This window comes from Coregonus lavaretus (assembly GCF_964263955.1).
Source record: "Coregonus lavaretus genome assembly, chromosome: 22".
Lineage (NCBI taxonomy): Eukaryota > Metazoa > Chordata > Actinopteri > Salmoniformes > Salmonidae > Coregonus > Coregonus lavaretus.
This window is the reverse complement of record NC_140009.1, coordinates 18609034-18631108: the sequence shown is the minus strand read 5'-3', so window position 1 is coordinate 18631108 and position 22075 is coordinate 18609034. Positions and strand designations below refer to the sequence as shown.

Sequence of the window (22075 nt, the reverse complement as noted above, 5' to 3'; positions counted from 1 at the left end):
TCTAAAATCTAAAATATATTTTGATTTGTTTAACACTTTTTTGGTTACTACATGATTCCATATGTGTTATTTCATAGTTTTGATGTCTTCACTATTATTTTACAATGTAAACAATAGTCCAAATAAAGAAAAAAACTTGAATGAGTAGGTGTGTCCAAACTTTTGACTGGTACTGTATGTCTTTAGCCACAAAGTGAAATTGGGACATGTCTGTTACACACAGATGTGATGAGAGGATATGGTTTGGTTTGAGTCTCTTCTCTGTGGTTCAGCTACAGTGAGCCACACCAGGGTTCAAATACTATTTTAAATCTTTGAAATACTTTGAGCGTTCGCTCTGTCCTCCCTAGAGTGCCAGATTTGTGACTATTCAATTGATTGATTAAGCCAGCCAAGCTCAATCAAGCACAGATAAAGTATTTTAAATGATTTCAAATAGTATTTTAATCCAGGTGTGCAGTGAGCTGACTAGTGATATCAGCTGAGAGGGGTTCTAGCAGAGCCCTGAGATGAGGAGAATAACCAGTATTATGACTGAACATCATCCAGCTCAGATCTGTGTGATTGTATTAATTAACTGGGCTATTCGATCCATTCAATCAAATGGATCAAGACTAATAGTACAATAATTTGTTAACTTGGATGAAACTAAATTATTAAGCACGGTGAAAAAAGAGAAATCAGATAATGAAATAAAATAGATAAGAAAGATTAAATAAAGGTGTTTTTCTGCTAATACACACCCTTTCAGTGATTGTGAACACTGTGGTCCTTTATTGTAAATAACAGGCTTGGTTATATCATGATTACTAATAATAGATAGCTTGATTATATCATTTCATGAAAGAGAACAGGCAGAGAGATGAGTCGGTCAGAGTTATGGTGATGTGCTGTGAAGTACAGTCACTAAGGGTTAACCAACCCTGAGGCAGAACTGAACAGCCATCTATTGTCACGTGTGTGTGTGTGTGTGTGTGTGTGTGTGTGTGTGTGTGTGTGTGAGAGAGAGAGTGTGAGTGTGAGAGTGAGAGTTAGAGAGAGAGAAAGAGAGAGAGAGAAATAGAGAAACAGAGAAACAGAGATATAGGAAGAGAGAGGGAGGTTGACCCAATTCAAAGGACCCAAAAACGTTATTTAAAAATAATATTGTAACAGAAACGGTATAGCTGAATCTCCTCAATAAATCCCTAAGGATTTGCTGGTCATTTATCAAAACAACTATTGTGTAGGGCAGGGTTTCCCAAACTCAGTCCTGTGTAGTGCTAGGGCAAAAACCAAAACGTGCACCCAGGGCGGGGCCCCAGGACCGAGTTTGGGAAACCCTGGTGTGGTGAGTACTGATAGTGAACACGCTTTACTCCACAGACTCCTCCCACCCATCATCATCATATCCTCAGGCTTCACAATTAAGCCCATTTGATTACCTCTTGTTTCTACACTGTACAAAAATATAAATGCAACATGTAAATTGTTGGTCCCATGTTTCATGAGCTGAAATAAAAGATCCCAGAATTTTTCCATATGCACAAAAAGCTTATTTCTCTCAAATGTTGTGCACAAATTTGTTTACATCCCTGTTAGTGACCATTTCTCCTTTGCCAAGATAATCCAACCACCAGACAGGTGTGGCATATCAAGAAGCTGATTAAACGGAATGATCATTACAAAGGTGCACCAATAAAAGGCCACTCTAAAATGTGCAGTTTTGTCACACAACACAATGCCACAGATGTCTCAAGTTTTGAGGGAGTGTGCAATTGGCATGCTGACTGCAGGAATGTCCACCAGAGCTGTTGCCAGGGAATTTAATGTTCATTTCTCTACCGTAAGCCACCTCCAACGTTGTTTTAGAGAATTTGGCAGTACGTCCAACCGGCCTCACAACCGCAGACCACGTGTAACCACACCAGCCCAGGACCTTCCCATCCGGCTTCTTCAACTGCAGTTCTGCACAAACTGTCAGAAACCATCTCAGGGAAGCTCATCTGCGTGCTCGTCATCCTCACCAGGTTCTTGACCTGACTGCAGTTCGGAGTCGTAACCGACTTCAGTGGGCAAATGCTCCCCTTCGATGGCCACTGGCACGCTGGAGAAGTGTGCTCTTCACGGATGAATCCCGGTTTCAACTGTACCGGGCAGATGTCAGACAGCGTGTATGGCGTTGTGTGGGCGAGCAGTTTGCTGATGTCAACGTTGTGAACAGAGTGCCCCATGGTGGAGGTGGGGTTATGGTATGGGCAGGCATAAGCTCCGGACAATGAACACATTAGCATTTTATCAATGGCAATTTGAATGCACAGAGATACCGTGACGAGATAATGCAAGTCCCCATGTCTCATGGATCTGTACACAATTCCTGGAAGCTGAAAATGTCCCAGTTCTTCCATGGCCTGCATACTCACCAGACATGTCATCCATTGAGCATGTTTGGGATGCTCTGGATCGACGTGTACGACAGCGTGTTCCAGTTCCCGACAATATCCAGCAACTTCGCACAGCCATTGAAGAGGAGTGGGACAACATTCCACAGGACACAATCAACAGCCTGATCAACTCTATGTGAAGAAGATGTGTCGCGCTGCATGAGGCAAATGGTGGTCACACCAGATACTGACTGGTTTTCTGATCCACGCCCCTACCTTTTTGTAAAGTAACTGTATTCCCAGTCATGTGAAATCCATAGATTTGGGCCTAATGAATTTATTTAAATTGACTGATTTCCTGTAACTCAATAAAATATTTGGAATTGTTGCATGTTGCGTCTATATTTTTTAAAGTGTATTTTTAGTGCTGGATTCATAATCCCGCACAATGTCAACAGAGTACATGAATAAAATGATCTAAAAACATATTTGATCTCGGTCAAGCACCATAAGCCAAGCCATTATGAACAGCATGAATAGAGACAGATTAACATATTGTTTACCAGCAAACGTCACGTTCAAGTGATGCACACGCATCCTCGCATCAAAAAGCTCTGTAGCAGAATAGCTAAAGCTCATGTCGGGACATGAGTGAGTGATTACCATGAAAACACGCAAGACTGATGGCTATACAGTGAAGGAAAAAAGTATTTGATCCCCTGCTGATTTTGTACGTTTGCCCACTGACAAAGAAATGATCAGTCTATAATTTTAATGGTAGGTTTATTTGAACAGTGAGAGACAGAACAACAAAACAAAAATCCAGAAAAACGCATGTCAAAAATGTTATAAATTGATTTGCATTTTAATGAGGGAAATAAGTATTTGACACCCTCTCAATCAGAAAGAGTTCTGGCTCCCAGGTGTCTTTTATACAGGTAACGAGCTGAGATTAGGAGCACACTCTTAAAGGGAGTGCTCCTAATCTCAGTTTGTTACCTGTATAAAAGACACCTGTCCACAGAAGCAATCAATCAGATTACAAATTCTCCACCATGGCCAAGACCAAAGAGCTCTCCAAGGATGTCAGGGACAAGATTGTAGACCTACACAAGGCTGGAATGGGCTACAAGACCATCGCCAAGCAGCTTGGTGAGAAGGTGACAACAGTTGGTGCGATTATTCGCAAATGGAAGAAACACAAAAGAACTGTCAATCTCCCTCGGCCTGGGGCTCCATGCAATTTCTCACCTTGTGGAGTTGCAATGATCATGAGAACGGTGAGGAATCAGCCCAGAACTACACGGGAGGATCTTGTCAATGATCTCAAGGCAGCTGGGACCATAGTCACCAAGAAAACAATTGGTAACACACTACGCCGTGAAGGACTGAAATCCTGCAGCGCCTGCAATGTCCCCCTGCTCAAGAAAGCACATATACAGGCCCGTCTGAAGTTTGCCAATGAACATTTGAATGATTCAGAGGAGAACTGGGTGAAAGTGTTGTGGTCAGATGAGACCAAAATCGAGCTCTTTGGCGTCAACTCAACTCGCCGTGTTTGGAGGAGGAGGAATGCTGCCTATGACCCCAAGAACACCATCCCCACCGTCAAACATGGAGGTGGAAACATTATGCTTTCGGGGTGTTTTTCTGCTAAGGGGACAGGACTGCTTCACTGCATCAAAGGGACGATGGACGGGGCCATGTACCGTCAAATCTTGGGTGAGAACCTCCTTCCTTCAGCCAAGGCATTGAAAATGGGTCGTGGATGGGTATTCCAGCATGACAATGACCCAAAACACACAGCCAAGGCAACAAAGGAGTGGCTCAAGAAGAAGCACATTAAGGTTCTGGAGTGGCCTAGCCAGTTTCCAGACCTTAATCCCATAGAAAATCTGTGGAGGGAGCTGAAGGTTCGAGTTGCCAAACGTCAGCCTCGAAACCTTAATGACTTGGAGAAGATCTGCAAAGAGGTGTGGGACAAAATCCCTCCTGAGATGTGTGCAAACCTGGTGGCCAACTACAAGAAACGTCTGACCTCTGTAATTGCCAACAAGGGTTTTGCCACCAAGTACTAAGTCATGTTTTGCAGAGGGGTCAAATACTTATTTCCCTCATTAAAATGCAAATCAATTTATAACATTTTTTACATGCGTTTTTCTGGATGTTTTTGTTGTTGTTATTCTGTCTCTCACTGTTCAAATAAATCTACCATTAAAATTATAGACTGATCATTTCTTTGTCAGTGGGCTAACATACAAAATAAGCAGGGGATCAAATACCTTTTCCCTCACTGTAGCTATGTTCAACAAGTACAGTGCATTCAGATCGTATTCAGACCCCTTGACTTTTTCCACATTTTGTTACGTTACAGTTTTATTCTAAAATGGATTCAATTGTTTTTTTCCCTCATCAATCTACACACAATACCCCATAATGACAAGCAAAAAACGTTTTTTTTAAATATTTATTAGTAAATGTATTAAAAATACAAAACTGAAATATCACATTTACATAAGTATTCAGACCCTTTACTCAGTACTTTGTTGAAGCACCTTTGGCAACGATTACAGCCTTGAGTCTTCTTGGGTATGAAGCTACAAGCTTGGCACACCTGTGTTTTGGGAGTTTCTCCCATTCTTCTCTGCAGATCCTCTCAAGCTCTGTCAGGTTGGATGGGGAGCGTCACTGCACAGCTATTTTCAGGTCTCTCCAGAGATGTTCGATCGGGTTCAAGTCTCTGGCTGGGCCACTCAAGGACATTCAGAGACTTGTCCCGAAACCACTCCTGCGTTGTCTTGACTGTGTGCTTAAGGTCGTTGTCCTGTTGGAAGGTGAACCTTCGCCCCAGTCTGAGGTCCTGAATGCTCTGAAGCAGGTTTTCATCAAGGATCTCTCTGTAATTTGCTCTGTTGATCTATCCCTCGATCCTGACTACATTTACATTTACATTTACGTCATTTAGCTGACGCTCTTATCCAGAGCGACTTACAGTTAGTGCATACATTATTATTTTCATACTGGCCCCCCGTGGGAAACGAACCCACAACCCTGGCGTTGCAAACGCCATGCTCTATCAACTGAGCTACCTCCCTGCCTGCCATTCCCTCCCCTACCCTGGACGACGCTGGGCCAATTGTGCGCCGCCCCATTGGTCTCCCGGTTGCGGCCGGCTACAGCAGAGCCTGGATACGAACCAGGATCTCTAGTGGCACAGCTAGCACTGCGATGCAGTGCCTTAGACCACTAGTCTCCCAGTCCCTGCCTCTGAAAAAAATCCCCAGAGCATGATGCTGCCACCACCATGCTTCACCGTAGGGATGGTGCCAGGTTTCCTCCAGATGTGACACTTAGCATTCAGGCCAAAGAGTTCAATCTTGGTTTCATCAGACCAGAGAATCTTGTTTCTCATGGTCTGAGAGTCCTTTAGGTGCCTTTTGGCAAACTCCAAACGGGCTGTCATGTGCCTTTTACTGAGGAGTGGCTTCCGTCTGGCCACTCTACCATAAAGGCCTGATTGGTGGGGTGCTGCAGAGATGGTTGTCCTTCTGGAAGGTTCTCCCATCTCCAAAGAGGAACTCTGGAGCTCTGTCAGAGTGACCATCGGGTTCTTGGTCACCGGGTGGCCAGCTCTAGGAAGAGTCTTGGTGGTTCCAAACTTCTTCCATTTAAGAATGATCGAGGCCACTGTGTTCTTGGGGACCTTCAATGCTGCAGACATTTTTGGGTACCCTTCCCCAGATCTGTGCCTCGAAAGTATCCTGTCTTGGAGCTCTACGGACAATTCCTTCGACCTCATGGCTTGGTTTTTTCTCTGACATGCACTGTCAATTGTGGGACCTTGTATAGACAGGTGTGTGCCTTTCCAAATCATGTCCAATCATTTGAATTTACCACAGGTGGACTCCAATCAAGTTATATAAACATCTCAAGGATGATCAATGGAAACAGGATGCACTTGAGCTCAATTTTGAGTCTCATAGCAAAGGGTTTGAATACTTATGTAAATAAGATATTTCTGTTTTTTAGCAAAACATTCTAAAAACCTGTTTTCGCTTAGTCATTATTGGGTACTGTGTGTTAATTGATGAGGGGAAAAAATAATTTAATTCATTTTAGAATAATAATAATAATAATAATATGCCATTTAGCAGACACTTTTATCCAAAGCGACTTACAGTCATGCGTGCATAATTTTTTTTTTGTGTATGGGTGGTCCTGGGGATCGAACCCACTACCTTGGCGTTACAAGCGCCGTGCTCTACCAGCTGAGCTACAGAGGACCACATAATAAGGCTGTAACGTAACACAATGTGGAAAAAGGGAAGGGGTCTGAATACTTTCTGGATGCACTGTACATCACACATAATTTGTTCAGTGGCGCATTTTGATATTGTCCTAAATATAGTACAAGGACGTGAATGGGTTTTAAATCTCTATCTGGTATAGTCAGAAGAGGACTGGCCACCCCTCGGAGCCTGGTTGCTCTCTAGTTTCTTTCCTAGGTTCCTTCCTTTTAGGGAGTTTTTCCTAGCCACTGTGCTTCTGCATCTGTATTGCTTACTCTTTTGGGTTTTAGGCTGGGTATCTGTAAAGCACCTTGTGACAACTGCTTATGTAAAAAGGGATTTATAAAATACATTTGATTGATTAATTGATTGATATATTTATGCACCGGCACAGCCAGGTTATGTTTTGGAGTGGACAGAGTGGAGTGGGTGGGCGGGCAGGCAAGCAGTAGATAGAGCAGCTGCAGCTCATCTCTCTTTCTGGTTAAAGAGAGTCTCCGAGGCAAGCACTTCCTCCCAGACACCCTCAAGTCTCCATGGACACAGTTGTCACGGTAGCAGGGCGCTTTATGTAAAATGAGAAGGAGCTACAGATGAATAAACACACAGTACACACACTTACATAAACACAGACACACACAAACACATACACACCACACACAGACCACACAGACACACACAGACACATTCACAGAAGCTCAAAACCCACACACATGTATATTGAGGAATAAGCACAGACATACTGTAGGTCTTAGGACACAAGCCTAAACATCTGGCTCACTTCCAGTCCCAGTATGATCCTCTGACATTGAGCCCTTCATCACAGAGCTAAAATACTACAAGCAAGGGCAGATATCAACCAACCCAAGCACCCACTACAAAACGCCATTATGATCCTTAACCACAGCATTTACTTGAATCACATCGGCGTAAATATTTATTTGGAAGACTCTGATATTATGTTTTATTTATTACATTTGTATTTAATTTGTAATTAATTTTTATGTTATTAGTGTTAATATTTATTTGGAAGACTCTGATATGGACCCCGATTTAATTTTCACTGTTAAGTTTTTTTTTTTCTTGGAAAATAATTTATTCATAAGAGGAATTGGGTGGAGAACAAACCCCTCTTTAAATTGTTTAAGATAGAGCTGAAACATTATTTTCGAAATTATCAGTAAATGTAAAAACAAAAAAGCAGTACATACCATCAAAATGTTTGACAAATGTCAATTTTCTTTTGACATAATACCCCTGTCTACATAAAGTTGATGTACTATTTTCCTTTTCTTTTCTTTTTTTGAAGTTATGGGAAAAACACAGGTTACGAAACACCTCTGAGAAATGTGCCAGCCAGTACCCAAAAAATGCCCACTGACTTGCTGTTGCAGTTTATGGCCCCTCAAACTCTAACCCTCTATTGCTCGGGTGTCTGTGTGCCAACAGGGCGTGCCAACATGACAGGCTGAGCAACCTGGTCCAGGCATCTGCTTCCTGGCCAGCCTGCAAGGACAGGGGTTAAGCCCCGCTCTTTTTAAAGTCACATTCTGGTGTTTTACTCCCAGACCCAATGCCACCTAATGTCACAACATTACATCAGTTTGGCTGGTCACTGGGTGCGTTTGGTGATAGGATCAGTAACACAGGGGATTGGGGAGCTGGTTTTAGACTGAAGGAGAGGAGCATGTAACTGTGACTGACCCTGTGTGTGTGGCCTTATGTGGTTAAAGACCAGAGAGGGGGGAAAACAAAAGCTATCTTCAGAAAGACAAATTCAACTCCATCTTTCATTGAATTAGATGGCTTATTCATCACAAAACCATTTGATGTTGCCAATTATTTCAATGATTACTTAATTGGCAAAGTGGGCAAACTTAGGCAGGAAATGCCAACAACGTGAGCCATCGTACTCATGTATAAAAAAACAAATAATGAAAGAAAAGCATTGCAAGTTAGAATTTTGTAAAGTTAGTGTGTCAGAGGTGGAAAAATTATTGTTATCCATCAATAGTGACAAACCTCCTGGCATTGACAACTTAGATGGAAAGCTACTGAGGACGGTAGCTGACTCTATAGCCACTCCTATCTGTCATATCTTTAATCTGAGCCTAGAGGAAAGTCTTTGTCCTCGGGCCTGGAGGGAAGCCAAATTCATTCTGCTACCCAAGAGTGGTAAAGCGGCCTTTACTGGTTCTAACAGCAGACCTATCAGCTTGCTGCAAGCTCTTAGCAAACTGTTGGGAAAAAATGTGTTTGACCAAATACATTGCTACTCTCTGTAAACAAATTAAACAACAGACTTTCGGCATGCTTATAGAGAAGGGCACTCAACATGTACTGCACTGACACAAATGACTGATGATTGGTTGAAATAAATTGATAATAAGAAGATTGTGGGAGCTGTACTGTTAGATTTCAGTGCAGCCTTTGAAATTATTGACCATAACCTGTTGTTGAGAAAACATATGTGTTATGGCTTTTCAACCTCTGCCATATCGTAGATTCAGAGGTATCTATCTAATAGAACTCAGATGGTGTTCTTTAATGGAAGCTTCTCTAATGTCAAACATGTAAAGTGTGGTGTACCGCAGGGCAGCTCTCTAGGCCCTCTACTCTTTTCTATTTTTACCAACAACCTGTCACTGGAATTAAACAAAGCATGTGTGTCCATGTATGCTGATGATTCAACCATATACACATCAGCAACCACAGCTAATGAAGTCACTGAAACCTTTAACAAAGAGTTGCAGTCTGTTTTGGAATGGGTGGCCAGTAATAAACTGGTCCTGAACATCTCTAAAACTAAGAGCATTGTATTTCGTACAAATCATTCCCTAAGTTCTAAAACTCAGCTGAATCTGGTAATGAATTGTGTGGCTGTTGAACAAGTTGAGGAGACTAAATTACTTGTTGTTACCTTAGATTGTAAACTGTCATGGTCAAAACATATAGATTCAATGGTTGGGGAGATGGGGGGAGGTCTGTCTGTAATAAAGAGATGCTCTGCTTTTTTGACACCATACTCCACAAAACAAGTCCTGCAGGCTCTACTTTTATCTTATCTTGATTATTGTTGTCATATGGTCAAGTGCTGCAAAGAAAGACCTAGTTAAGCTGCAGCTGGTCCAGAACAGAGCGGCACATCTTGCTCTTCATTGTAATCAGAGGGCTAATATTAATACTATGCATGCCAGTCTCTCTTGGCTAAGAGTTGAGGAAAGACTGACCGTGTCACTTCTTGTTTTTAAAAGAAACATTAATGTGTTGGAAATTCCAAATTGCTTACACACAGCACTGACACACACACTTACCCCACCAGACATGCCACCAGGGGTATTTTCACAGTCCCCAGGTCCAGAACAAATTCAAGGAAACGTACAGTATTATACAGAGCCATGAGACATGGAACTCCCTTCCATCTCATATAGCGCAAGTGAACAGCAAACCTGGTTTCAAAAAACAAATAATGCAACACATCACGGTACAACGCCTCTCCCACGTGACCTACTTGTTGTGTGTATGTACTGACATGTATGTGTAACTGAGATGCACACACACACTACATGTTAATGTTTTTAAATGTATGTAAATTGTATATCGGACCCCAGTAAGACTAGCTGTCGCCATTGGCGTCGACTAATGGGGATCCTAATAAATCAAATCAAACCAAACCCTCCAAATCCCCATATCAAACCCATTCCAACCTAATCACTGCTCCCACCATCCCACCATCTCTCTACCCCCATAACCCATCATCATGGATCCAGAAAAGTTACTTGGTGATTGAGTGAGTGAACGAGGAAACAGCTGACAACGGAAACGAGAGGATGACTCTCTGACAACAGAGAGAGATTGATGACAGAGGACCTTTGATGACAAAATGTTGTAACAGGCATCAGGCTGCAGGCAGCCAGGCACGTTCCAGCTGCACAAGCCTGGCTGCAGTAATCTGCCCTCACTGGGCTTTAGAAGGCAGGATTAAAACAGAGCAGCTCCCTCACAGCCAGCACACATTTTACAATCCTTCATCTCCATCATAATCATCATCATCATCAGTGGCAGCATTCTCATCCACATCATCATCATCATCATCATCCCCTTATCCATCCAACATCTCTGTCTTCATCATCATCATCATCATCCCCTTCTCCATCCAACATCTCTGTCTTCATCATCATCATCCCTATCATTATCCCCATCCCCATCTCACAGAGAGATAAAATGACCCAACCAGGGCCACTACATCCCCATCTCACAGAGAGATAAAATGACCCAACCAGGGCCACTACATCCCCATCTCACAGAGAGATAAAATGACCCAACCAGGGCCACTACATCCCCATCTCACAGAGAGATAAAATGACCCAACCAGGGCCACTACATCCCCATCTCACAGAGCGATAAAATGACCCAACCAGGGCCACTACATCCCCATCTCACAGAGCGATAAAATGACCCAACCAGGGCCACTACATCCCCATCTCACAGAGCGATAAAATGACCCAACCAGGGCCACTACATCCCCATCTCACAGAGCGATAAAATGACCCAACCAGGGCCACTACATCCCCATCTCACAGAGAGATAAAATGACCCAACCAGGGCCACTACATCCCCATCTCACAGAGAGATAAAATGACCCAACCAGGGCCACTACATCCCCATCTCACAGAGCGATAAAATGACCCAACCAGGGCCACTACATCCCCATCTCACAGAGCGATAAAATGACCCAACCAGGGCCACTACATCCCCATCTCACAGAGCGATAAAATGACCCAACCAGGGCCACTACATCCCCATCTCACAGAGCATGACTAATGTCAGAGGGACTAAAGCCATGAGGGCAGCTTGACCACATGGTCATGTGATGGATCTGACAAGTATATCAAAAAAACTCTCATGCTACAATAGGATAGGATAAAATAGAACACACCCATGTATGTGTGTGACAATAAAACATCTAAAACACACACACACACACACCACTTCAGGGCCTGGACATACAGTGACTGCTACAGATCCTCCGTTGACATTTCACAAGACTAAATAAGTTCATGAGGCTAACATGTGTGAAGCCAACTGCTGTTGACATTTCACAAGACCTAAACGCACCCATGACGAAAAGCTGTTGACACCTCACCAAAGACACACTGTGCAAGGCAAAATACTGTTGAGATTCCACACACACACACACACACACACACACACACACACACACACACACTGCATGCGTGATCACAGTGTGAGGGTAATACTGTGGAAAACAGGAGGGAATAGAACAGTAAGTGCTGGTCCTCCCCTCTCCTCTCCCTCTCTTCCAAATACACACAAGGATATGTAATTACTTAATGTCAAAAGCCACACTGGAAAAAGGAGAACATTCTCACACCATTAAGTTTAAATGAATGATAATGTAAACAAGTTCTGCATGCAAACATTTGCTTCTGTTCTCCACAGCCCTGGGCAAGAGAGAGGCTGTCTTTGTGTTGTGTTGTGTTGTTTTGTACAGTGTGTTGTTTTCATTTTGTTGTTGCCGTTTATGTCTCTGACTGACAATGAGACCTGACCAGGCTGCTGTAAGACGCCTCCCCACACCCCATGCCCACACACTCTGCTGTGGTAACATTTAAGTTATCTTGTGAGGGGCCTGAGAACAGTGTTTTCCTCTGGCGTGAGGGTAAGTTTATAGCATTCCCTAAACTATTAATATAGTGTCAAAGTGTATGTACGTGCATGTGTGCTTAAGATTTAGGATTTGCACGTACGTGTGTGTGTCCGCATGGTGCACGTGTACTACGTGTGTGTATCTAATTTGACAGCCCAGTATCCAGGCTCAGTCTGTTGGTCTCGAAGTGGCCAGCTCCCCCCGAGGACAGCAGAGCACTTCCTGTTTGTAATGAGGCGCGAGCTGAAATGAAGCTATAATAATGCTGCCTGGGGCGCAGCGCCTCGCTCGGCCTCATACCCTGCCACGCACCACACAGCTCTGCGAGCCCGATACGATCAATGGATATCTGCTCTCAGCACTGCCGCCCTCCCCAGCCCCGGTTGAAACTGTACTGTGCTGTTATAGTGAACATGGACTCTACAAGGTGTCGAAAGCGTTCCTCAGGGATGCTGGCCCATGTTGACTCCAATGCTTGACACACTCAAACCGGTGCGCCTGGCACCCACTACCATACCCTGTTCAAAGGCATTTAAATATTTTGTCTTGCCTATTCACCCTCTGAATGGCACACATACTCAATCCATGTTTCAATTATCTCAAGGCTTAAAAATCCTTCTTTAACCTGTCTCCTCCCCTTCATCTACACTGATTGAAGTGGATGTAACAGGTGACATCAATAAGGGATCATAGCTTTCACACCTGTGTTCTTAAACCCACAGAGTAGCATTATAACCATGCACTCAACTGTACTGTACGTTTTTTGTAACTGTTGCACTGTTGAGAGGAGCATTTCATTGTACTGAGTATACTATTCTGTAACCTGTGCATTTGACAAATAAACTTTGATTTGATTTGAGTAACACAACCCAAACAGTGGAAAGTGGGAACTACACCAAAATAATAGAACTCACCATCCTGGAGAAGTACTGTTCGTACACAAGCTGGCCACTGTATCTCAGCCAACATTTCAATTTTTCAAATTAGATCGATTTTACAACCTAGTACTAAATTGTTTAGTAGGTAGTAAAAATGTCAGACTTCAAGAGAAAGAAATCAACAGTGAGACAGGGATAGAGTCTTACAGTGGAATAAAGAAATAAAGAAATCCTCTTAACACATTCACCAAAGGTCTGCCTCTATCTCTATCTCACTCTCTCTCACAAACACACACACGGCCTGCATGCTGTTTAGCCTGAGTCTAATTTCCTCTCCTTTCTGGAAAACCTTTCATCCCTAACAGAGAGTAAGACGCAACCTGACATTTTCTTTGGGAATAAGACACACAAAACACACACACATACACACATATACATGACATATTCACCAAACATCATTCTGTGTTGACAAAATGTATTGTGTGTGTGTGTGTGTGTGTGTAACACACACATATTATACGCAAACACACATATTGTAGGCAGCATAAACACACACATACACACACACACATACACACACACACATACACACACACATATACACACATAAAACATGGTCTTGATCCTCAAGCCGCTGAATATGTTCTAAATACAGTGAGGGCACATTCACCCACTAAGACAGGACAATATTAAAAACACTAGCATGACTTTATGCCTTTTTCTCCAAGAAAATGTATGTTAGGCTCAGAATGGGAATTCAGCTGAAAACCTCTTAAAACTCATTTAGCAACAATATCATTAAAAAAAGCTCTATCTTAGATCCCAACTATTTTACTGTCTGAATATTTGGTGATTGGACAGATTAAAACAATTCAGCCATCCTATTCCATGCAAACTGAGACCTTGATGACACAGAATCAAATAAACCACCCATAAACAATGTCTCTCTACAACAGATACATGAAAGTTTATCTGGGGAATAAAATCACCAAACACAGAGTAACACAAAGGACAGTAAACATCAGCCCTTAATGTTTTTATTTGGATTGTCTATCCAGTGTTATTGAACTGTTTGTTTATGCTGTAACTGTTGGCTCCTGTTGCCAATGGAGACCAATGTGACGGCTCGCTCATTGGATTATGAATTAGATGAATTGGCCATGCAGTATGGTAGTGGTCAAAGGAGATGTCATAAGTATAAGTACCCACCAAATCATAGCCAAGCTCAATATGATCCTAATCATCATCCCAGCCACAGCCAGAGCCACAGCATGGGTCAGACCCAAACAGAGACAGTCACATTATCCACTGTTAAACACTCCTTCATTCCATAGACCCACCTCCCACACGTGGCCTAGACCCTGCCCCCTCTCCCTCCCTCCTCTCCCTCTCCCTCTCATTCTCTCCTTCCCCCTCTCTCCCTCTCCCCTCTCCTTCTCCCTCCATCTCCTTCCCCCCCTCTCTCGCTCTCTCTCCTTCCCCCTCTCTCTCGCCCTCTCCCCTCTCCTTCTCTCTCTACCTCCCTCTCTCTCTCTCTCTCTCCCTTTTCTCTTTTCTCTCTCTCCCTCTCCCCTCTCCCTCTCCCCTCTCCCCTCTCCCCTCTCCCTCTCCCTCTCCCTCTCTCTCTCTCTCTCTCCCTCCCTCTCTCCCTTTCCCTCTCTCTCTCTCTCTCTCTCTCTCTCTCCCTCCCTCTCTCCCTGCACAACCTCCACTCATCTACTGGCCACTAATCCACAGCACAGCTTAATCCTCCAAACCTGGCCACACACACACTCACAGAGACACACGCGTGTGCACGCACACACACACACACACACACTCAAACTAGGATATTCCTAGTTACTTGCACACTCAAACTAGGATATTCCCACAGATACTGACACACCAGATAAAGAGCCACACTGGCGTGAGTAGCCATGCTCAATGATACACACTGAGAGGGAGAAGGTCTCAAGCCCTAAGTGACCATCACACAGCAGGACACTCAATCCTCCTTAAGACACACACACTCATTCATGCTCCAGATCTGAACTTCTACTGATCCACTGCAGTGTTCAAATGTCTATTACCCCTTAAGAGAGGGAGTGTTTTCAAGGTTTCTATTCATTAGGACCTTTCACAGACACACACACCTGTTGGTTTAGGTTTAATTCATGCTAGCATATCAAGCACACACAGACACGCCCCTCCCTCTTCAGGAATGCTATTGTGAGAGCAGACACATAGAGGTCAGATGACGCAGGCTCCTCTGTCTTGATGCAACTGTCTGTGTGTGTGTGCGCGTGCGCCTGTTTGTTGTTTGTGCAAAGACACTGGAAAGTAGTTAACTCATGCCAACTCACACAACAGGAGTTCAAAGAAATCTAAAACCACATTTCCCAGAAAGACTTTAGATACTATCAACTATCTGCTTTAATGAAGACAGGAAGTTAACATGTCCCAATCACCTGAATCTCTACGGTTTCACAGTAGGAATCCTCAGATGTTGATAGGTCAAATGCTCCTCAAATAATACAAACTACTGTCCTAAAGGAAAACCAATCAGTGACTCAGTTCACTCTAGCTTTCACTTCAATAATAACCATGATGGAGGAATCAGTGACCTTGGCCAGTAGACAACAAAACAGGAAACAGCAGCATTCCTATAATGTCTTCCACTGTCGACACAATACTGCCTACTGCTTCTATACAAGTCATACACAAGAAACAAGAGGGGGTGGATGGGGAAAATGACGCTGTAGATTTCTCTCTTAAAATGTGTTCAAAACAAACTTATACCACCAGCAATTTACAACATAAATAAATGATATGATTTCCTTCCTGCTATTGTAAAATGTGTTTATTCTGACAAGAACTTTCTGAATAGTGAAAACCTCCATCAAATAAAGTTTGGACATGAGATGCTGCTGACCAGAGACTTGGGGAGCGTTAATACTCTGTTTCCTCCATCTGTTTAGGGATCATAGGCATGTGTCTTCCAGTATAAATAATCTAAAGAGGACGGACAACTTTTCACATTCTAACAGTTAGAGGCCTGACGTTCAAATTGATTTGTAGTTTATTTCTAGAGACTGGCATGCCATTGAATATGCATGCTGGGAGATGGAATAGAACTGAGATAGATGGTCAATCTATCACACAAGTATACAGCTCTGTGTGTCAAAATGGAATTGAATTGAAAATCTTTGACAAGCACCTGTTACATATAGTTAATTATCATCTGTTTTCTGGTCACTGTTAAAGATTGCTGATTGACATATAACTGGTCATAGAACTATATTTTTTATTCTAACTATAACTGCTCATTGTAAATGATTCTATTTCATCATTTTAAATTACTCATTGCTGTTATGCTGCAGCTGCACTGCACATACGGTCTGTGTGTATGATTATATCAGCCCCATAAACAAACTACCAGGGTTTTGTCATCTCCAAGCCCTCACTACTGTGTGTGGAAGAGACTGTGTGTGACACACAGGACAGATGACCTCCAGAACAGACTAGCGTAGCATTCTGTTTATGTCAACAAAAAAACATGATACATCACCAAATAATGACGGGAAACCCGACGCCATAGAGTGTACAAAGGTAGAGAAGAGATTCAGCAACTCTTGGAGGACAATGGAATTAAATGAAAAAGCTTATTTATTGTTAAAAGTAGAACCAACACGTTTCAGCCACAAAACAGTGCAATTCCTGAATGTACCCTGATTCTGCAGAAGTACTCTGATGAATGTGTAACATAATCCATCCATGCCATGGTCAATTCAGTATTCAATAGAAATATCCTCACAGAAATACAATAGACAATTTTCACTTCCTGAAGCCCAGCTATACTGTAGAATAGAATAGACTACTCACCAGGTCATGGTTGGTGGAGTTGGAGTCGTCCTCGGGGAAGGGGATATAAACAGCTAAGGCCACACAGTTGGCAAAAATAGAGAGCAATATAAAGATATCAAAGGGTCTGAGGCACACAGTTAAGGAACAATGTTCAAAGCACACAGTCAATACATGAGCATAAACAGAGAGAGCACATTGCAGTCATTTAAAGGTAGGATCTTATGAAGTAAAATGAACAATGATCAAAGCAAACATTTTAAAATACAGCAACATTTCCATTTTGATATATGCTAGAGGAATTATTCCTTATCTAGGGTTGTATTAATGCATCATCTTTAGAAACACACTGGATACTTTCTGTGATGGATGCATTCAGAACTAAACTCAAATGAACGCTTTAGACTGTTTCCAACTGGGGTCTGGTCTGATAGAGGGTTTTCAGCTGAAGAAGAGAAAAAACTCAATATGGAGACTGCAAGATAAATTATTTTGTTACTGAATGTTTGATTGTTTGTTGCTTGGAAGGGGGCGGGACACTTGCCCTAATGACTGTTTTGAACTGCTTTCGCCTGTAAACTAATAGACCAACATCAAACAGGTGTTTTCCATGTTGGGACACAGAGAGTCCCTGTATATCTCCACTGAGAGCCCCAGAAAGGATACTTCCACTCCACCAGGCTGATGCAGGCTCTGCGGATGGGGTTGTTGAGGGTGAGGCAGAACAGGGCCCTGGGCGGCCTGCTGTTGGTGGAGCCGCCCTGCTTCTTGCTCTTGGCGTACTGTTGCCTCTTCCTCTGTGACAACGAGCCTACCGGTGCAGGCGTGGCCCCAGGGACAGAGGTGCGGGCGCTCATGCTCTGGGAGACGTTGCCCTGGGAGTTACGAGCAGCATGGATCGCGGCCTGCCAGGAGATAGTGCCGGTCTGGGGGCGGGGCTCAGGCTGGGAGGGGTTTTCTGACCAGAGGGCCGGCGTATCACCAGAGGGAGGGGCTCTGGTGCTGCTGGCATACTGTGCCCCTGAGGAGAGAAAAATAAGGGGGAGAGTGAGAGAGTGAGGGGGGGGGGGGGTGAGCAGAGAAAGGTGCAAGCCAGAGAGTAAGGGAGAGGGTAACGGGAAGGGGAGGGGAAAGAATGGTGAGAGAACCATGGGAAAGAGAGGGGAAGGGAGAGAGAGGCATCAATACAAACTGTGTGACATTCAGTGACAGTGACCTCACCAGTCTATCTGTCTATGCAGTGCATTTCAGAGCTCCAAACCTGCAGAACCCTCCTCTAACCATGCAATTTACCAACAAGTCGCCATGCGACACATAAATATTGAAATAAACCATTTAACGCCATTTGTTTTCATGCAGATCAAAGTTAGACATTACAATGCCCACAAGTGTAGCGAACGTGCTTAATTTAGTATGTATGCCTAGTTAGTGGTGTATCTAATTCTTCATAAAATATCATTTTTATATCGGCAAACATGAATTTTGAGGTGAGCTGATCAGAATGGCAAGCTGTAATCAAAGCAATTACATCCTAGGCTCTTCAGAGGGGAGGGGGGGGGGAAGCTGAGGATAAAAGGGAAGGCTGCTCAGTACACCATGTGGATGCTACATAAATAAGAAAAGGATAGAAAAAAATTGAAAATAATGTGGGGAAAAAACTATTATTTCTGTTGTCACATACTGTTAAATGTAATGCATACTCCTAACAACAAAATTAATTGATCCCACATCTTTCGCGGATTCATGTGCACAAACTGTTGATGAAAAACTGAGTCAGTCTCGATTATTTTTAAATCAAATCAAAACAACAGCTGTAGACTAAACAGTGAAATGCTTACTTACGGGTCCCTTTCCAACAATGCAGAGTAAAGATAAAGATTAAAATAACAAAATAACAAAATATTAAATGTACTGACAAATACAACTTAATTACTTAAATCTGCAGAATTCCACTGCTTCCACTCAACTAGACTAGAATGCATATGATCATAGTCCAAACTTCCATCAAATGAATCCACAAATAAACCTACCTTTTCTTACGACTACGTTTAGGCTACAGCTGATTTTTCAAATATATTACCGGGACATCAGTGAAGTCTACTGCTAATAAAAAACAAGAACATTTGAGATGCTCTCAGCACAAAACAAATGGAAAGCATAGGACTCCAGGTCACACACATGCGATAACACCGAATCCAAATCACACGAGACACATGCGATAACACCGACTCCAAATCACACGAGACACATGCGATAACACCGACACATTGAAGAGCGCACAAGCTTCTTCCCAACAGAGCAGCGCTCTAGAGACAAATTAGTCAAAAGCATCATATGGATTTATTTACCTTCGGGCTGTTCCTCTGCTTTTTGCATCCTCTTATCCACATTGAAACTACGTTTTAAACCCAACACAATCGAAAAAAATTCGAAGTGTAACAATACCCTAAACGTAAAAACAAAAATATTTTACTACATTTAATAAAGTACACAGAACCCCAGAGATTTTGCCTACCACAAACATCCTTGAAATGGAACATCCGGGTGTTGCACATGATGGATCGTAGCTGGCTAAAGTACAGACGCCTTCATTCTTTCCTGGATCAGTGGTCCATACAAATCCCTTGTATTTAAGTTTTTTGTTTAGCCTACTGAAGCAACATGAAAACAGCTGTGACCATCCTCTCAAGAACGAAGCGAAGATGTGATTTTGGACCCTGTGTCCAAGTTGTGCAAAGTGGCGCTGTTCACTCTCATGGGCACGATTGGCATCCCATGCTAATCGGTTTAAAGACAGCATTTATACTATATAATAGCCTTCTACTATAGTCTGCCAGGGATGGGTGCTGTAAATAAGTCGGCTTCTGAGTTCGGCCAATGCCAATTAATTAAAATGGCATAGTCACCACTGACCAACCTGACTTTCATTTCCAACTAGTGCGACTGTCTCGAAACGAACAAACCAATATAGGCCATCCATAGCCTAATAACCATACAATTAACCCTAATAAATCAAACTAATAAGTCTAACTAATAAATCATGGGACTAACATTACTGTGACAACGATGTAATAACTATGTTAAACATGTGTAGGGTTAAGGGTAATCAATTTGTGGCTCAATAACTTCCCAGAGCAATCACAGAGGCCTGTGGTAAAGTAAATTATGCACACGCACAGGTGGTCGCACCACACACACAGACACGCACACATACACAGACACATACACACGATTATGAAATATGCATGATTTTGGATAAATAAATCACTAATTGACAATAAATGTGATTATGAGCTTGATACAAATGTTTTACTATAACCCCAAAACGAATCACCTATTGCTCGTGTTTAGGCTATAGCCTAAGGTGAAAAAGCTGTCGATGTGCCCTTAAGCAAGGCACTTAACCCTAATTGCTCCTGTAAGTCGCTCTGGATAAGAGCGTCTGCTAAATGACTAAAATGTAAATGTAAAATAAAAGTATTATTTCTCTCTATCACACAATTCAAATCCCTGCATGGTTATTTCAGACATGAAGACCTTCATCACACCTTTCAAAGTTCACATTTAACAGGTTACATTTCACCATTCTGTCACTCTCGTTCTATCACTTGGTTTTCTAAAGGCTATAGCATTGTAAAACTTCAAAGTAATATAAACTCAATACTTTTTAATTTAAAAAAAACGAAAAAGTATTACTATACACAGCTGGCGCTTAAAAATTACTATACACAGCTGGCGCTCCAAATAGGCCTTGGGCGACATAAATCTTACACATCTATGCCATTTCTCAAATAGAGTTAATATAGTAACGCACGCTCGTGGAGAGAACATCAGGTTTACGCATAGCCCTATATGCCTATAACATAGGCTAGCTCGTGCGTTAGACCTACACTTTACATATGTATTGTTGGCTGTTTTCTCTAATGGTGCCGGAGGTCCGCATGAGGTCGTTCGGCAACATTAATTGCGTAAACACTATCCCCATGTGGGCCACACTCTTAACCTCCTAACTTGATCCGTTAATTTTCCTAACCTGCTGCGTAAATTCTCCTAACCTGCTACGAAAAAGTCACTTCGTTATCGAAGTGACGTGAAAATATTGTTTCCCATCTCCATGACTTACCCCGGTGTCTTCGAACCCCGACAGTGAACGCCATATCATCTCCCTCTTCTTTGAGGCCACTTGACGCCGTTTAGTGCCCACATTCTGCAACGAATCTACCGGAAATTAATGCTCGGTGAGTTGGAAGTACGGTAGTAAGAAAGTAAGTAGTAAGTAAGTAGCCTTGCACGGGCCTTGGCTTGTGTGAGCCGGAATGGCTCGTAGGAGCAAGAGCCTATCTCCTGTTTCAATTTCTGTAGCGTGAGGCAGCTTGATGTACAAGTACACTCCCTGGACAGGACGCTAGCCTTTGGCAGGGCCTGTGTTAGAATGTGTTGGAAGGTTACCGGTTATTGGATTAGCCTACATCTACCTGCAGCCGGATAACTGTTTCACAGCAGCTATAATCCCTCAATTATAATCCCTATGTTCTTCACTGAAGCAAATTATGTTGTTGGCCTACCTGGCTTTATAGACTACTTCAGCAAATAACTAATGAAAGAGTTTCGATATCAATTTGATATGTTGGCCTAGCCTATGGTTTTGGAGGCCAAATGTCACTCACATCACTAATAACGGTATACCTATTTACAGAACAGGTAGGCCTATCTATTTTACTGGGAGTAGCCCAACCTCGCATTGAGGTGTTTAGTTCAAAAACTTCTGTCTTCCCCTGTGCTAAAAGTGGCGTTAGATTTCACATGGTTGAGGGTCACCTGTAGCTCCAAATTACAAAAGTGTCGCCACACTGATTATGGGTGTCATCGAAATATATTGCAGCAATGCCACCGTGTGGTGATTAGTAAATAATGCAGTCTTCATTGGAATTGGCCCTGAGGGAAAAATAACATCTTACCCAGTCCGAAATAAATTCATAGACCCTAACACTTTTCCCAGATCTGAAATACATTTATGAATTTGGTGGGTGTAGT

General features: G+C 42.7%; 1 protein-coding gene across 1 annotated transcript in view; it reads right to left on the bottom strand.

Moving 5' to 3' along the window:
* cacna1db (calcium channel, voltage-dependent, L type, alpha 1D subunit, b) overlaps positions 1 to 19417 on the bottom strand; it is a gene marked incomplete at both ends in the record, with an annotated part of 98468 nt that extends 79051 nt beyond the window's left edge. The window contains 3 exons of the mRNA XM_084186797.1: positions 17063 to 17168; positions 17708 to 18062; positions 19390 to 19417. Coding sequence (XP_084042923.1) covers positions 17063 to 17168; positions 17708 to 18062; positions 19390 to 19417 — 489 coding nt within the window. The remainder of the gene's footprint in view (positions 1 to 17062; positions 17169 to 17707; positions 18063 to 19389) is intronic.
* Positions 19418 to 22075: the final 2658 nt, after the last annotated feature.